At 43.4% G+C, this 15,184-nt stretch overlaps 1 protein-coding gene across 1 annotated transcript in view; it reads left to right on the top strand.

The window, feature by feature from the left end:
• The window catches only part of MYO1H (myosin IH), a 48,795-nt gene that overhangs the window by 28,814 nt on the left and 4,797 nt on the right, over nt 1-15,184 (top strand). Inside the window, exons 17-27 of the mRNA XM_036761050.1 lie at nt 496-601; nt 1,663-1,780; nt 2,176-2,289; nt 5,189-5,265; nt 6,924-6,992; nt 7,527-7,611; nt 8,886-9,045; nt 10,079-10,162; nt 11,880-11,973; nt 12,436-12,491; nt 14,833-14,968. Of these exons, the coding sequence (XP_036616945.1) occupies nt 496-601; nt 1,663-1,780; nt 2,176-2,289; nt 5,189-5,265; nt 6,924-6,992; nt 7,527-7,611; nt 8,886-9,045; nt 10,079-10,162; nt 11,880-11,973; nt 12,436-12,491; nt 14,833-14,968 (1,099 nt within the window). The remainder of the gene's footprint in view (nt 1-495; nt 602-1,662; nt 1,781-2,175; nt 2,290-5,188; nt 5,266-6,923; nt 6,993-7,526; nt 7,612-8,885; nt 9,046-10,078; nt 10,163-11,879; nt 11,974-12,435; nt 12,492-14,832; nt 14,969-15,184) is intronic.

The raw sequence follows: 15,184 nt of genomic DNA, 5'->3' as shown, positions 1-15,184 counted from the left end.
TGCAAAGAAGGCTCCAAGACCCTTATTGGCAGAGGGTGTTTCCTCGTTGGGAAATTTCCTTTTCCTGATATCACACGTTCAGTCCCCATCCCTAAGAAAGTAAAAATCTTTTTTATCCTGACGCCTCTTGTCTGGAGATCCAAACATGAATGAATTCTAAGAAGGGTCAACGATTGAATAACTCATTAATTAATATAAAGAAGGCCTAGTGCTGGGTGAACAGAATACAAAGACAAAAGAAAAACAGACCTGCCCTCAAGGAGCTCACATTCTGGGGGGTGGGTGGGGTGGGTGGAGGGAGGAGTCATAACAAGTAGACCAACAAGTAAATACCATATTTATGCAGTGTCAATGCAAGACAATTTGGGGATTGAGAGGAGAGCGCTGGGCATCTAGAAAAGTTCAGAGTTCAGAGTCGAGATTATTACGTTTCAGGTGAATCGTTCGTGCTTTTATCGACTAGCGCTGTTTAATCGGGAGTCTCTGTCTATGTAGGTTGGAACTCAGTTCAAGAACAGCGTAGCCAACCTCATCGACATCCTGATGTCCAAGGAGCCTTCTTACATTCGCTGCATCAAACCCAATGAGGGAAAAGAACCAAGTGAGTGATAGAATTTAAGGCAATGGCCAGGGAAACGGGAGCATAGATCCAGAGCTGGAAGGGTGTCATCCGCCATCTTGTCCAACCCGCTCATCTTCCTTCACTAGATAAAAACTTTTTTTTCTTATTCTGAAGCTGGCAAATATTAACAAATACGAACATTTCCACATGCAAATAACTGGAAAAAAGAGGCTTGTAGATAGAACTGCAAATCTCTATTACATTCAGTTTGTACTTTTTTAGAAGTACATTAACAAAGTCAACGTGTTTATTTCAAAGCTAACCTGCTTGTTTGTTTCTCCCTTTGAACTTCCTTTTTCCCTCTTTTTTTAACATCTAAAAACAAATAAAAAATGCTACAGTGACCCTCTTGTCTTTCCTTTTTTTTCCCCCACCTTTGGATTATCTATCACCAGAGACTTGGGGAGATTAAGTGATTTGTCGCAGAGAATAAATAGCAAAGGCAGGATTTGAATTCAGGACCCCTGACTCTGAATCTTGTGATCTTTCCACTGTACTACATGACCTCTCTTTGGTTTAACATTGTTAAAAAAAACAAAAAACAAAACCCACTATTCCACAATCCTCAGCTAATGGAAAAACTTTTTTTCTTTGTAATGTAAAGACAGCTATGTTCCCCTTTGGTGGGTTTTGCCCTCTGAAATTCCCATTCCACAATGAACAAATTCCACTTCATTGTGGACTCAATTACTTGTTAGATCTCATCATTATCTACAAGTGTCCCACATTCCTGCAGGGCCACCAATCATTCTACCTCTCCCTATGCCTCATCAATTCTTTGTTCTTGTATTCCCACGTCCCTGGGCGCTCAGCACATAGTAGGTGCTTAATCAATACTTGTTGGTTGATTGATTTACCTTAGCAGCGCTCAGGGATTGGGAGCCATGCATTCTGTTGTCAGAGATGTTGGAAGGCGAAGTAGTTTTAAACCAATAGTTGCAATGTACCTAGGTGTACAACCTCCCGAAAGGTCCTCCAGCTCATGGAAACTTTTGGATGAAACTGCCCTTTTCTGTTTCTTTCCAACGATGTTTCTTTAGGTAAGTTTGATGACTTTCTCATAAGGCACCAGATCAAGTACCTTGGCCTGATGGAGCACTTGCGGGTGAGACGGGCTGGATTTGCCTACAGGAGGAAATACGAGCATTTCTTGCAAAGGTATATTTTCTGTTGACTTCTAAATTTGCACTGCTGTGGTTTAAACAGGGTGAGCAACATTCAGGGTGCTTGGAAGTTGAATGATGGGAAACATCAAGTGGTCATTGAGAATCATTGTTTGACTGTCTGACTTAATTCTAACCACCCAAAGACTACTTGTTTCTTCGAATGTGTGTTATCTGACCACCAGGGGGCAGTGTGAGCACATCCTTTAAATGCTCTTCAACGTCCTGCTTGATGGTAATCAAGCAATGACGGTAGCCGAAAATCCCTAAAAGGGGAAAGTTGGCAGTGGTGATGCCCTAATCTCCTCCTTTTCTGGGTAAAAATCATTGCGTAAGTCTCTAAAAAGGTAGATTTGGCAGTGGTGATGCCCTAATCTCTTCCTTCTCTAGGTACAAATCCTTGTGCCCAGATACCTGGCCCCATTGGCATGGCTCTCCATTAGAAGGGGTGGAAAAGCTCATCAAATACATTGGTTACAAACCTGAGGAGTACAAGTTAGGGAGGTAAGTGGGTGCCTGTCATATTTCTGTTTGCCTAGGGATTTATCCGGTTTCTGTTATTCATTTATGGATACTGTGTCAACTATGACCTCACCCATCCAATGGGAGCCTCCATTGGCAAGGTTCTGTAGGTTTATGTTGCTACTCATAAAAATGTCCTTCTGCCCTCTTCAGACAAAGGTCTTGTTCAGACCTGTTCAAAGACTCTGAGGCTAGGGAATGGTAAGAGAGCAAGCCATGACTCAGGGATCCTGAGCCAGACTATGCCATTGAATAGTCTCTGATCCCTGAAAATGGGGAGATGTTTCCCAGTAGGGAAGTTCTCAAAGGATATGCTCAAACAGCCCTCAAAAGAATTTTAAGCTATTTACAACCACATGAAAAAGTGCTCTAAATCACTAATAATAAGTGAAATACAAGTCAGAACAACACCAAGGCTTAACTTCTCACCCAGGATATTGGCACAGATGATAACATAGGGACTAGTCAATGTTGGTCGGGCTGTGGGAAAGACAGGTACACTAATTCATTGGCAGAGCCATGAATTTGGACAACTATTCTGGAAAACAATTTGGTACTGGGCAAATAAAATCATTAAAATGCTATACCCTTTGACTCAGAGATCCTATTTGTAGGCATATATATCAATGACCAAGGAGGTCATTGATAAAAAAGAAAAGCCCTGTGTACACCAAAATATTTATAGTAGCATTTTTTTTGTATTGGGCACAAATACAGATGCCCATTGATGGGAATGGCTAAAGAAATTGTGGTATATGAATGTAATGGAAAATCACTGTACTGTAAGAAATGATGAGCCTGATGAATATAGAGCATGAAAAGACTAGCTTGAACTGATGTAGAGCGAAGTGAGCAGAACCAGGAAACGAAATACACAATGACTACAACCATGCGAATGGACAGAACAGTCACCAAACCACAATAAAAATTGAATGTTACAAAATTATAAACACCCATCTTGACCCAAAGCAGAGATATGAGAAGACACTTCCCTTTGCTCAAGGGAAGGCGATAGGTCCATGGTTGTGGAACCCTCCATGTAATGTCAGACATTTTTCTTTGTGTTGATTGGTTTGGTGATTTTTTTCTTCTGTCCTCTTTTTAAGAAAAATTGTTAAAAGGAGGGGAGAAAGGGAGGGATGAGGGGGAATGTAGGTGGTTTAAAAACAAGATATCAATAAAGAACTATTTTTTAAAAAAGAAATGGGAAAGCGATCAAATGACTTGCCTAAGATTGATCTTTCTCTCTGTCTCTCTGTCTCTCTGTCTGTGTCTGAATCTCTCTCCATCTTTCTTTTTCTCTCTCTCTCTCTCTCTTTCTTTCTGTCCCTCTGCCTCATCTCTTTCTCTCTCCACTCTCATCTCTTTCCCTCTCTCTCCATCTTTCCATCTCTTGATCTTTCCATTTCCTCTTTCTCTCTCTTCCTCCCTCTCTTTCTCTCCCTCTCCCTCCACCTCTCTCTTTCCACTCTCTTCATCTCTCTCCCTTCATCTCTCTCCTTCTTTCCATCTCTTAATCTTTCCATCTTTCTTCTGCCCTTTCTTTCTCTCTTTTTCTCTCTCTCCCTCCATCTCTCAATCTTTCAACCCCTCTCCATCTCTTATTCCCACTTTCTGTGTCTCAGTTTTCATCTCCATCTCTATCACTTTCTATGTCTATGATCTCTTTCAATCTCTCTCCACTCTACCTCTCCGTGCCTTTCCATCTCTCCATCTCTTCCTCTCATTTTGTCTCTGTCTCTCTGTCCCTGTCTCTTTCTCTCCCCCCCACACACATCATAATGAGAGGCAGCACCAAGTAGTGGATAGCAAGCCGGTGATGGAATCCAAGAGCCCTGATGTCCCCCTGGACAAGCTGCCTTCACTTCTCAGCGCCCCAGGCAAATGTTCTAAGACTAAATTACAGGAGGTGCCATTCGGCTTTGGTGGAAGGAATTTCCCACACTGATGAAATCCTAAGTCTAGACTTCATTCATTAAACATGTATGTTCTCAAAATATTAAGTGTAATCATGTGAATTTGACTTTAAACATTATAATTTAGATGTAATTAACAATGGTTAGTCATTCAGGTCCTCGTCTTCTTCCACTTGGACTCTTCATTGTGCCAGCCTTCTAATTGGTCTCCCTGCCTAAGCCCCTCGCCCTCCAATCCAGGCTCCTCCACCAAGCTGCCAAAGAGATTTTCCTTAAGCACAAGACTGACCGGGTCCCTCCCTTGCTCTTTGGCGGCCGTATCTCCCCATCACTTCTAGCGTCACATACAAAAGCTTTGGCTTCATTTCCAGACTTACTATATACATCATTCCCTTTCACAGACTCTGTGGTGCAGCCAAACTGGGCAAGTCTTTGGACTCCTCTGAGCCCCAATTTCTTCATTTGTAAAATAAGTACAGTAGTTTTGACCCCCAGAGTTGTGAGAATGGAAAGAGAGGATATTTGTAAAGTACCTTGCACAGCGCCTGATACTTGCTGAATGTTCCCTTCCCCCTCCCCTCTGTCTCGCTGTTCCTCACCTAACTCCCCATCTCCCATCTCCCCTAAATGCGCCCAGGAGGTCTCCCCTTCCTGGAATGTTTTCTCACTTCCCCTTCCACCTCTCAGAATCCCTAATTTCCTTCAAAGCTTAGTCAGATATCGCCTCCTACAGGAAGCCTTTTCTAATCTCTCCCCCAAGTCGCTAGTGTCCTTCCCCCAAAAGTGATTGCTAGATATACACTCACCTGTGTGCACATTAATAGAATGTAAACTCCTTGAGGGCAGGAACTTTTATTTTTAGCTTAGTATGCCTGCCCCTTGGAACAATGTTTGAGACACAGTCGGCACTTACTCAGTGCTTTTTGATTGGTAATTAAGAAACAGTCCTTTATTTTTCTTCCTAGAACCAAGATATTCATACGTTTCCCCAGAACCCTTTTTGCCACAGAAGACGCTTTCGAATTTAGCAAGCATCAGCTAGGTATGTTTTTTCTTCCTTTGATGTGTGAACACATGTATATTAACGAGTATAAAATGGACAAAGTTTCCTTTGTGGAGTCAGGCGAAGAGTGAATCATGGAGATTGCCCTGGAAACCTTCCCTTTGAACGGGAAACCGGACCCTGGAAAGGAAGACAACCAGCCCCAAGAGCCAGGGCTTCGGTTAGCTTAAGGCAACAAGCATTTATTAGATGCTTATTTGCGCCAGGAGCTGTGCTAAGCATATGCCCAGGGGCCACAGATTTATTTTGGAGTGTTTGGTGCTTTTGTGAATACAAGATTCTGCCCCTCTTAGGTGAGAATTAAACACGGTCCTCCCTCCTTGGTTCATACCACGTAAGGCTTGGGAGGCAGCAGACCAAAGAGCCCCAGATTGGCTTTCAGAAGACCTGGCTAGGAGTCCCAACTCTTTCCCTTACTCTCAGTGTGACTTTGGATAAATCACTTTATCTGATCAGAGTTTGTTAAATCGCAAGATCTAGGAACCCTGAGCAGATTTTGGCCACTTTCCTCTCTAGTAAAGGCTGAAATAACTGACTCTTAATGACTAATGGTCACTAGGATGCCCAATGGCCAGAGACCTGGACTTTGAAGTCTGGAAGACCTGAGTTCAAAAGCATCCTCAGACACAGGCTGGGTGATCCTAGGCCAGTCATTTAACTCTGTGAACCTCAGTTTCCTCATCTGTTAAAAAAAACTACCTCCCATGGTTATTGTGCAGATCGAATGAGATAACACGTGCAGACCTCAAAGTACTGTATAAATGCTAGCTATTATTAATGTCTCAGGGCTCTGGGATCATGCTTAGAGAGCTGAGGTCGTGCTGCTCATGATATCATTCGTAGCTAAAGGAGATTAGGCAGGGGTGATGCAGAGGAGAGTAGAAATATTGGAAGGATTTTCCTCCTTTGAAATCTATGCAGACGGTTTTTAGCAGGCTGGGTCATTCTAATCCCTAGAAGGGAGATTTACTAAATTTAGCAATGGAGAACAGAGAGGATGGTTGTCTTCAGATAAAACTATCTTGTGATCTGAACAAAAAAACCTTGTGATTTCTTGTTCCGCTAGATTATGAAGGAGAGTCAAGGGGAAATCTTTATTGGGACTCTCTGTCTGTCTATCTACCTACCTATTTATCTATCTATCCATCCATCTATCTATTGACTTTATATGTCTGTCTGTCTGTCTATCTATCTATCTATCTATCTATCTATCTATCTATTGACTTTATCTATCTAGCCATCTATGTACCTATCTATCTATCCATCCATCTATTCATCCATCCACCTATCTATCTATACATATTATATACATATATGTATATAGATACATCACCAGCATATTACCATATATATTACCAACATACCCTCATTTGTGACTTTGTCTAAATAGATGTTTCTGCAATAGGAAGCTGGTGATGTTTTTGCTTGTGCTTTTACAACTAAACAATGTTTAGGTTCACCTCTATCAATGATTTCCTCCCAGCCTTGACTCCTTCTCAGCGAGCTTGGGGCCAGATTCAGATAGTCATGAAATTCTGTCCTTGGTTGCATATTCTTGATGTCTTCTCTCTAAGGTGAGAAAAATGCAAAGGACCTAAATGAAACCTATTTTAGTGAAACTTTTGTTTTATTTGAAGTTGCGAAAATCCAAAGCACATACAAAGGCTGTGTAGAGAGGAGAGCATACCTGAAAAAGAAGCAAGCAGGTAAGAAGTAAGCATAAGGACCCCATCTGTGCCTACTGTGTGAAGCTGATGGGGAGGCAGCATTTAAGGGTGGAAAGATGCTCTGGGTTTGAGTCCAAGTTTGGCCACTTAGTCACTGTGTGACTCTAGGCTTTAGTTTTCTGACTTATAAAATGGGGTCATGAGACCCAATGGATACTGTGAGTTAACTACACTGCAAACCTAGTTTTTACAATAGATTCGAATCCATCTTCCTTAAGGGAACTACCACACTAATGTGCCATTTGAATAAGGCCCTGCCTCAACTATAAAATGCTCACTGAATGTCAGCCACTGTTAGGATTTATGGAAAACTGACCCAAATTGATGGTCTAGCAGACTCTTCTTGAAAGCCTCCTCATCTCAGCATGGCATGAGACAGCTGGATGCTCCAACTTTAGTTCGTGAGGATGAACAAAGTCATTTCTTGGAATAGCCTTCACATGTTTAATATAATTTTGTTACTTTGTCCAAAGCAATATTGAACACCCTAATGCCAGCAATCAATTCTTTCAGCCATTACACTTGAAGCCTACTGGAGAGGTGCGTTGGCCAGAAAGGAGATCAAGAGGAGAAAGTGGGCGGTTCAGATCATCAGAAAGTAGGTTCTCTGGCTGAACAAGGTGGCGAGCTCTTTAAGTCCAGGGTGTGGGGGTGGGGTGGGGCGATTTCTAATTAATCGATTCAATAAGCGTTATTAAGCTTCTGCTGTCAACCATTTGAAATGTCAAGACACTGCAAATACAAAAATAGAAAGCAACCAGTCTTTGCCTTCAAGAAGCTTACATTCTATTGGGGAAAAATAGGGTGTGCCTAGAAATTCAACACAAAATGTTGTTTTATTTCTCCTTTCATACTTTTTTTCATTCATATTCAACTTTTTGCTTGGGAAGGTAGACCGAGGCTCAAGAACTAGCCCTCTGTGGGTTGCTGCTTGGCCTTGGGCGAGTCTTCTGCCCCTTCTGGGCCTCAGGCTCATCGCTGGTGAAGTACAGGGAAATATCTTTAAGTTTTAAATTTTAAAAAACATATCTGTGAGTTGATAAAACAAGGATGATGCTTTTGACCCTTCTGAGCCTCAATTTCTTTATTTGTAAAATAATTCTCATACTGGCATTGCCTACGATCAGAGCTGTTGGGTAGAAAGCAATTTAGAAACCAAAGAAGGAACCTGTAAATGTGAATTTTTATTAATAATGTTTTCTATTATTTGTTTTTACTAATAATATTTATTTTCATTAACATATTTTAAAATTAATAATAATAGTGAAACCTTTGAAGTCAAATCTTATCTACTCAGATTTTGATGCCATCACAGTTTTTCATGTGAACTTGTTTTCTTGATCCTACTGGGGGTTGAGACATACATGTCTCTCTCTCTCTCCCTATCTCTCCCCATCTCTCTCTCTCTGTCTCTGTCTCTGTCTCTCTCTCTCTGTCTCTCTCTCTTTCTCTCTCTCTCTCCCTCTTCCCATCTCTCTCCCTCCCTCCCTCTGTTTCTGTCTCTCCTCTCTCTCTCTCTTTCTGTCTCTCTCTCTTTCTCTGTCTGTCTGTCTCTCTCTCTCTCTCTTTCTCTCTCTGTCTGTCTCTGTTTCTCTCTCTCTGTCTCTCTCTCTTTCTCTCTCTCTCTCCCTCTCCCTCTCCCCCTCCCTCTCCGTGTCTCTCTCTGTCTCTTTCTCTGTCTCTCTCTCTCTTTCTCTCTCTGTCTCTGTCTCTGTCTCTCTCTTTCTCTCTCTCCCCTCCCTACCTTTCTCTTCCTTCCTCCTCCCTCCCCACCTTTCTTTCTGTCTCTCTGAGATGGCTACTTTAGTCTATTGGACATCAAAATGCAGAAGGCCTAGGTCAGAGTAACTCATGACACGATTCCTTGTTTAGGTTCATAAGAGGGTTCATCAACCGAAATCAGACTCTTTGTTCAGAAAATGAAGACTATATTATCTTTGTGCGGAAGAATTACATCTTGAACCTGAGAAATCATGTTCCCAAAAACGTGTTGGACAAGAGCTGGTTGAAGCCTCCAGCCATCTTGGAAAACGTATGTGCTGAGCCTGGCAGGCGTGGTAATGATGTGAGGGGGGTGGGGGGCTGGGCTCAGCTGTATCCTCCCTTGTGTACGTCTTCTTGGAATAAAAGGCCACACTGCAAGCCTAGTGTTTCCAATAGATTCAAATCCATCTTCCTTAAGGGGACTACAAAACTAATTTAAGGCCCTGCCCTGCCTCCGTTCCCCATGTTTCCAGCTTGGGTCCAGTCATCAAGCAGTATGGAAGAAGATCAACAGCCAGGGGGAGTCCATAGCTTTTCCCTTTGGCTGTAAGATGAGAATGTTCCAATTTAATAAGCACTTATTAAGCACCTACTGTGTGCAGATCCCTGTGCCGTATGTTCAGGGAGACACAAATTGTAGACGAGAAGGGGCCTCTGCTGCGGAGCTCCTGGGCTGCTAGGGTGGGATGTAACACCTATAAAGATAATCAGTCAGCGGGTGGTTGTCGTTCCTCTTCCTTCCTTCTCAAGGACATCACGAGAATGATGGAAGGAAAAAGTCAGTGGGTCAGAGGGAGCCAAAGCGCCTCTCGAGCCCCGAGGGGGAAAACGCTTTATTTTATACGGATGATCAGGCAAGGACTGGCATTTGACTAGGGTTTGAGTGGATGAGAAGCAACTGCAATAAAGAAACAAACATTTATTAAGCCCCTACTGCATGACAGACGCTGTGCTAAATACTTTACCAATGTTATCTCACCTGCTCCTCAGAGTAGTCCTGGGAGGTAGGTGCTAGCGCCATTCCCATTTTATAGTTGAGAAAACTAAGGCAGACAGAGGTCAGGTGACCAGGCTCATACAGCTAGCAAGCTTCTGAAGTGAGATTTGAACTCAGGTCTTCAGGGCTCTATCCACTGCACCACCCAGCTGCCTCTGATAGAGTGATCAGCTATTGGAGGTAGGTGGGAGGACGCAGAAGTGGATCCGATTTCAGATGAGGCTTCCGCACAGGCTTGATGGACATGGGCAGTAGCATTTGTGACTGTCTCTGTGTATGGGAGGATGGCTTTTCTTCCACACAGACTTCTGAGATGCTGAAGAAAATCTGCATGAGGAACCTGGTGCGCCAGTATTGTCGTGAGGTGACATCTCAGAGGAAAGCTCAGGTACAGCCCTTCTCTCTCCCCCTCCTTCATGTGTCACCTGAGAACAGGTGTGCATGCAGCCTCCACTGCGGGAGTCACCTGAGGACAGGTGTGCATGCAGCCTTCACTGCAGGAGTCACCTGAAGACAGGTGTGCATGCTGCCTCCACTCCAGGAGCCAGGAGGCCTTGTCTGCCTGTTTTCTAGTTAACAAGGGGTCCAGAGGACCCTTCCTAAGATTTCACACTTGAAAGACCAGAATTTTAAAGTGCTGCAGAAAATACACCTTGGTGGGGAAGATAGGGGAAGTGTCCCCAGCTCTCTTCCATTAACTCCTGGCTTGGACTTTGTAAAGGTATAAGTAGGTTTCCACATATCTTCCAATAGTCCTTTGTATGGGGGGCAGGGCTGAGATGTATGAGCCCTACTCAGAGGTTCTTACCTTGAGGTCCAAAGGTAAATTTCAGGGGGTCCATGAACTTGGACAGGAAAAAAAAATACGTCTTTATTTGTCACTCACCTCTAACTTAAATTTAGTAATTTTTTCAGTTATTTAAAAACATTCTTCTGAGAAGTCCATGGGCTTCACCAGATTTACTCCCAAAGGGGTCCATGAAACAAGATTAAGAACTCCTGCTCTAAATGAAGGTCACAGAGTCTTTATGCATGGGTGGGAATCTTGAGACTCCCTTTGGAGAGGGAACATGATGAAAGGAACAGAGGATGCCAGCCCAGAGAGCCCTGGGTGTGAGACCAGCCTCCGTTATGTAGTAGCTAAGGAACCCTGAGCAAATCCCTTCCATCCCCTGAGTTTCCAGCTTCCCCATCTGTAAAATGAGGCCTATGCTTCCATTTAATAAAGATGTTTGTGAGGAAAGTACTGTGGAAGACAGTGCAACCAAAATGTAAGCTGGGAGGGGGGTACATGTTAGAAATTCCCGTGCCTATACCACATCAAATACAAAATCCTCTGGGGTTCAAAGCCCTCCATAACCAGCCCCCTCCTACCTTTCTAGTCTTCTTACACCTTGCTTCCCAACATGTCCTCTGGGATCCAGTGACACTGGCCTGCCATGAACAAGACTCTCCATCTCTTGGCTCTGGGCATTGTCCTCCTCCATGCCTGGAACTCTCTCCCTCTGCTCTGACTACTGACCTCTCTGGCTTCCTTTAAGTCCTAACTAAAATCCCACCTCCTGCAGAAAACCTTCCCCAACCCCTCTTAATCCCAGTGCCTTCCCTGTATTAATTATTTCCTATTTATCTGAAAATATGGTTTACTATTAATTAGTCTTTGGATTCTTGAGCTCAGAGTTTGCTTTGCATCCATTTGTTTGCATGTTGTCTCCCCCATTAGGCTGTAAGATCCTTGAGGGCAGGGACTGTCTTGCCTCTTTTTCTATCCCCAGCACTTAGCTCAGTGCTTGCTTGGCACACAGTAGGCATAATAAACATTGATCGATTGAGCTAAGGCTTCCAAAGCCCTTAATCAATAGCATCCCACTTGATCCTCACAACTATCCTGGAGGTAGGTCCTACTATGATACACATTTTACCAATGAGGAAAACAAAGGCACAGCACAGTGAAATGGCTTGCCCAAAGTCACACAGCCAGTAAATGCCCCAGGCAAGACTGAAATGCCAGTCTCCCTAAGTAACCCCAGCAGATCTGATGCTATCGACAGCACCCTGCAGCTGCCCGAAGATGGCAGAAAACCATTTTGATTGTCTATCACCAGATGCAGCAAAGGGTGGTTACGAGCGACTTGTTCCGAGGGAAGAAGGCCGGCTACCCAGAAAGTTTAAACCAGCCCTTTGCTGACAGCCGGATAGGTGAGTCTGTAAGTCGAGGTGTTTCTCCTCTTGATCCTCGTCCTGAGACAGCCTAATGAGGCACAGGATTGGAATGCTGGGGGCATTTAATGACAACTTCCTTCAACTGAGATTTTGGGTACCAGGTTACTCAACTCCGTGAAGGACTTTTATGGCTTATGGGAGCCTCTGAGCTCAGGAGCTGTCCTCAAGAATCCAAAGACTAATTAATAATAAACCATTTTTTCACTACCAATTTTTTTTTTGCCCTAAGAAGTATATTTTAACTCAGTTGAATCTTTCTAGTGAATGTTGTTCTGCCCCCAGCCCCCATTAGCTGACAGTTCACATGTAAATATTAGGGGAATTAAAAACGTAACCAATTAAGGAAATTAACCTGCATGCAATTGAGAGGGAATTTCTGATTGTCGATGGTCCTGCAATTCAGAGGTGTTTCATCCAATGCTCTGGTTTTCTTCTTAGATGAGGCTGACATTAATCCTAAAGTCCTGCAGCTAATTGGCAGTGAGAAAATCCAGGTAAGGAGAAAGAAGAGCTTGGGTGTGAAGTGTTTATTCTGAGCCTGGGGTGCAAAGAGTGCTCTCCTAAGAGGCTGGAGACCTGGGTTCTAATTCTGACTCTGCCCTGATGAAGTCCTCAAGGCAATCATGATTCCTCTAAAAATGTGCTCTCCTTAGAGGAATAAACTGACATTTGTATGTCAATTTATGTTTCCCTCACCTAGCAATTAATCAGACAACAGAGAGCAAACAAAAAAGCATTTATTCAACCCTTTCTGTGTGCTGAGCGCTGAGGATGCAAATAGGAAAGGAAGCCAGCCCTTGTTCTTAAGGAGCATGTGGGAGGGCTCAGCCCCAGGGGTCCATGTGGCAGGTTAAGGCAGGTTGGCTCAGGTTCAGAGAGGACAGAAAGCTAGCTAATGTACAAACTCATCTTTGGAATCATTTCAGATGATAAAACCATGTCCATTTCTGACACAGAGCCCTTTGAGAGTTCCGAGGACTTTGAGGGTGAGACCTTTCATTTCCAGGTGTTCAGTAGCTGTTTATAATAAATGAGTTATTTATTAAGCCCCTATGAATTATCTCATTATCAGATGTAAAACTCTTAGCACAGTGCCTGGCACATAGTAGGGGTTTAGTAAATGCTTTTCCCTTTCCCCTTCCCCCTGGAAATACAAAAACAAAACCAAAAATCCCTCCCTTCAAAGAGTTTACATTCTATTGAGGGAGATACACATACGTGTTTAAGTACTAAATACAAGGTATTTAGTTGGGGGAGGGGATTTCACTAGCAATTGGGGAGACTGGGAGAGGCTCCATGTAGAAGGTAGTGCTTGGGCTGAGTTGGTTCATTAAAAAAATTATATTCTTATTGATTTTATTCAATATTTCCCAGTTGCATGTTTAAATTTCTGACCATTCATATTTTAAAATTCTGAGTTTCAGATTCTCTCCCTCCCCACCCACTGAGAAGGCAAGCAATATGATATTAATTATACATGTAAAGCCGTGCAAGACACATGTTGAGCTGAGCTTTGAAGGAAGCTCAGGATTCTAAGAGGCGGAGGGAAGCCAGGAGGGATGGCATCCCAGGAATGGGAACAAACAGTGCAAAGAGAGGCAGGAAATAGAATGCCATGTGTAAGGAAGGGCAAGATGACCAGTTGTCTGGCCCGTAGAGTCTGGGAAAGAGATTAATGGATAAGTTGCAGTAGCCTGCTGGCTGCTCTCCCTGACTCAAACCTGCCTCCATTCCAATCTCTGCCACCATATTGATCTTCTTACAGCACAGGTCTGACCATGTCGCCATCCCCTTAATCAACTCCAATGGCTCCCTCTTACTTCCTCCATAACCTGGCTCCTTCCTACTTTTCTGGTCCCTCCCCTTCCCCCACTTCATACTCTAGTGACACTGGCTGTTCCTCAAACCCAATGCTCCCATCTCTCCATCCCAGGTATTTTTCCTGGCTGTCCCTCAAGCCTGGAACTCTCTTCTTCCTCATCTCCCATCTTCTCACTTATGTGGCTTCTTTCAACTCAGCTCCCACTTTTTCCTAGTCTTTCCTGCTAAGATTATCTCCAATTTACCCTGTATGTGTGTATGTATGTATCTATACACACACATACATATACACATACACACACATGTATATACACACACACACACACCCTGTACATATCCTGTTTGTGTGTAGACATTTGCATCTTATCTTCTCCCTTAGTCTGTGAGCTCCTTGATCTCAGGGACTCTTTTACCCTTCTTTGTATTTCTAGGGCTAAGAATAGTGACTGTATACAGTACGTGCTTAATAAATCCTTGTTGGCTGACAGGAGAAGGTAGGTTAGAACTAGATTATTGTTATGAAGGACTTTAAATACCAAAGAAAGACCATGTGTTTGACCCTAGAGGTCATCCGCTTGGTGCCTTATTTTGTTGGCAAGTGTTCAAATCTTGGGTCCTTGGAGAAAGATGACATAGGATTGCTTTCACAGGACTTTGTAGTGCCCCCATCCCTAGGTCTCTGACTAAGTCAAGGATTCAAAAGATCTTGATTTTTAATGGAGAATTCTTAGACTTGGGGATCTATTCTTCTTTTTTAAAAGTTATCTTTTAAACGAAAGTACAGGTGTACCTGTATGAGCGTATAGGTGCCATCATATGACTTTACATGCTATGTGATCCTTTCATCAGAGACTTAGGTTCTAGTCTTGGCTTTGCCACCAACACATTGTGAGTGACCTTGGGCAGACCATCTTTATGGGCCATGGCTTTCTTGCCTCATCTGACCCTTTATGTTACAGACCATCTCTAAGGATTCCTCCCAGCTCTAACTTTGTCTCCTTCCCCTCTCCTCAGTATGGCACACCAGTGGTGAAATATGACAGGAATGGATTCAAAGCCCGGCAGAGGCAACTAATCCTTACCCAGAAAGCGCTGTATGTGGTGGAACTCGCTAAAATTAAGCAGAGGATAGAATATGAAGCGCTAAAAGGTAAACCTGGAGTGGGCTAGGGAGGAGGATGACCCACAAGGGAGGCTGCCAGTCAGTCCGTTGTACTGGGCTTGAGAGTGATTGGCACGGGCCTGCTGCTCACCTGAATGCCTGACTCACCACTGCCCACACCACTCATAGCTTTTAGGACAAGAGGATACGTGTATGATGCACACACTTCTCCCACCCCAAATTCACCCATCTATATAATCTAAT

Source organism: Trichosurus vulpecula, chromosome 1 (genome assembly GCF_011100635.1).
Source record: "Trichosurus vulpecula isolate mTriVul1 chromosome 1, mTriVul1.pri, whole genome shotgun sequence".
Lineage (NCBI taxonomy): Eukaryota > Metazoa > Chordata > Mammalia > Diprotodontia > Phalangeridae > Trichosurus > Trichosurus vulpecula.
Note: the sequence above shows the minus strand (reverse complement) of the source record. Positions and strands in the feature narration are given on the sequence as shown.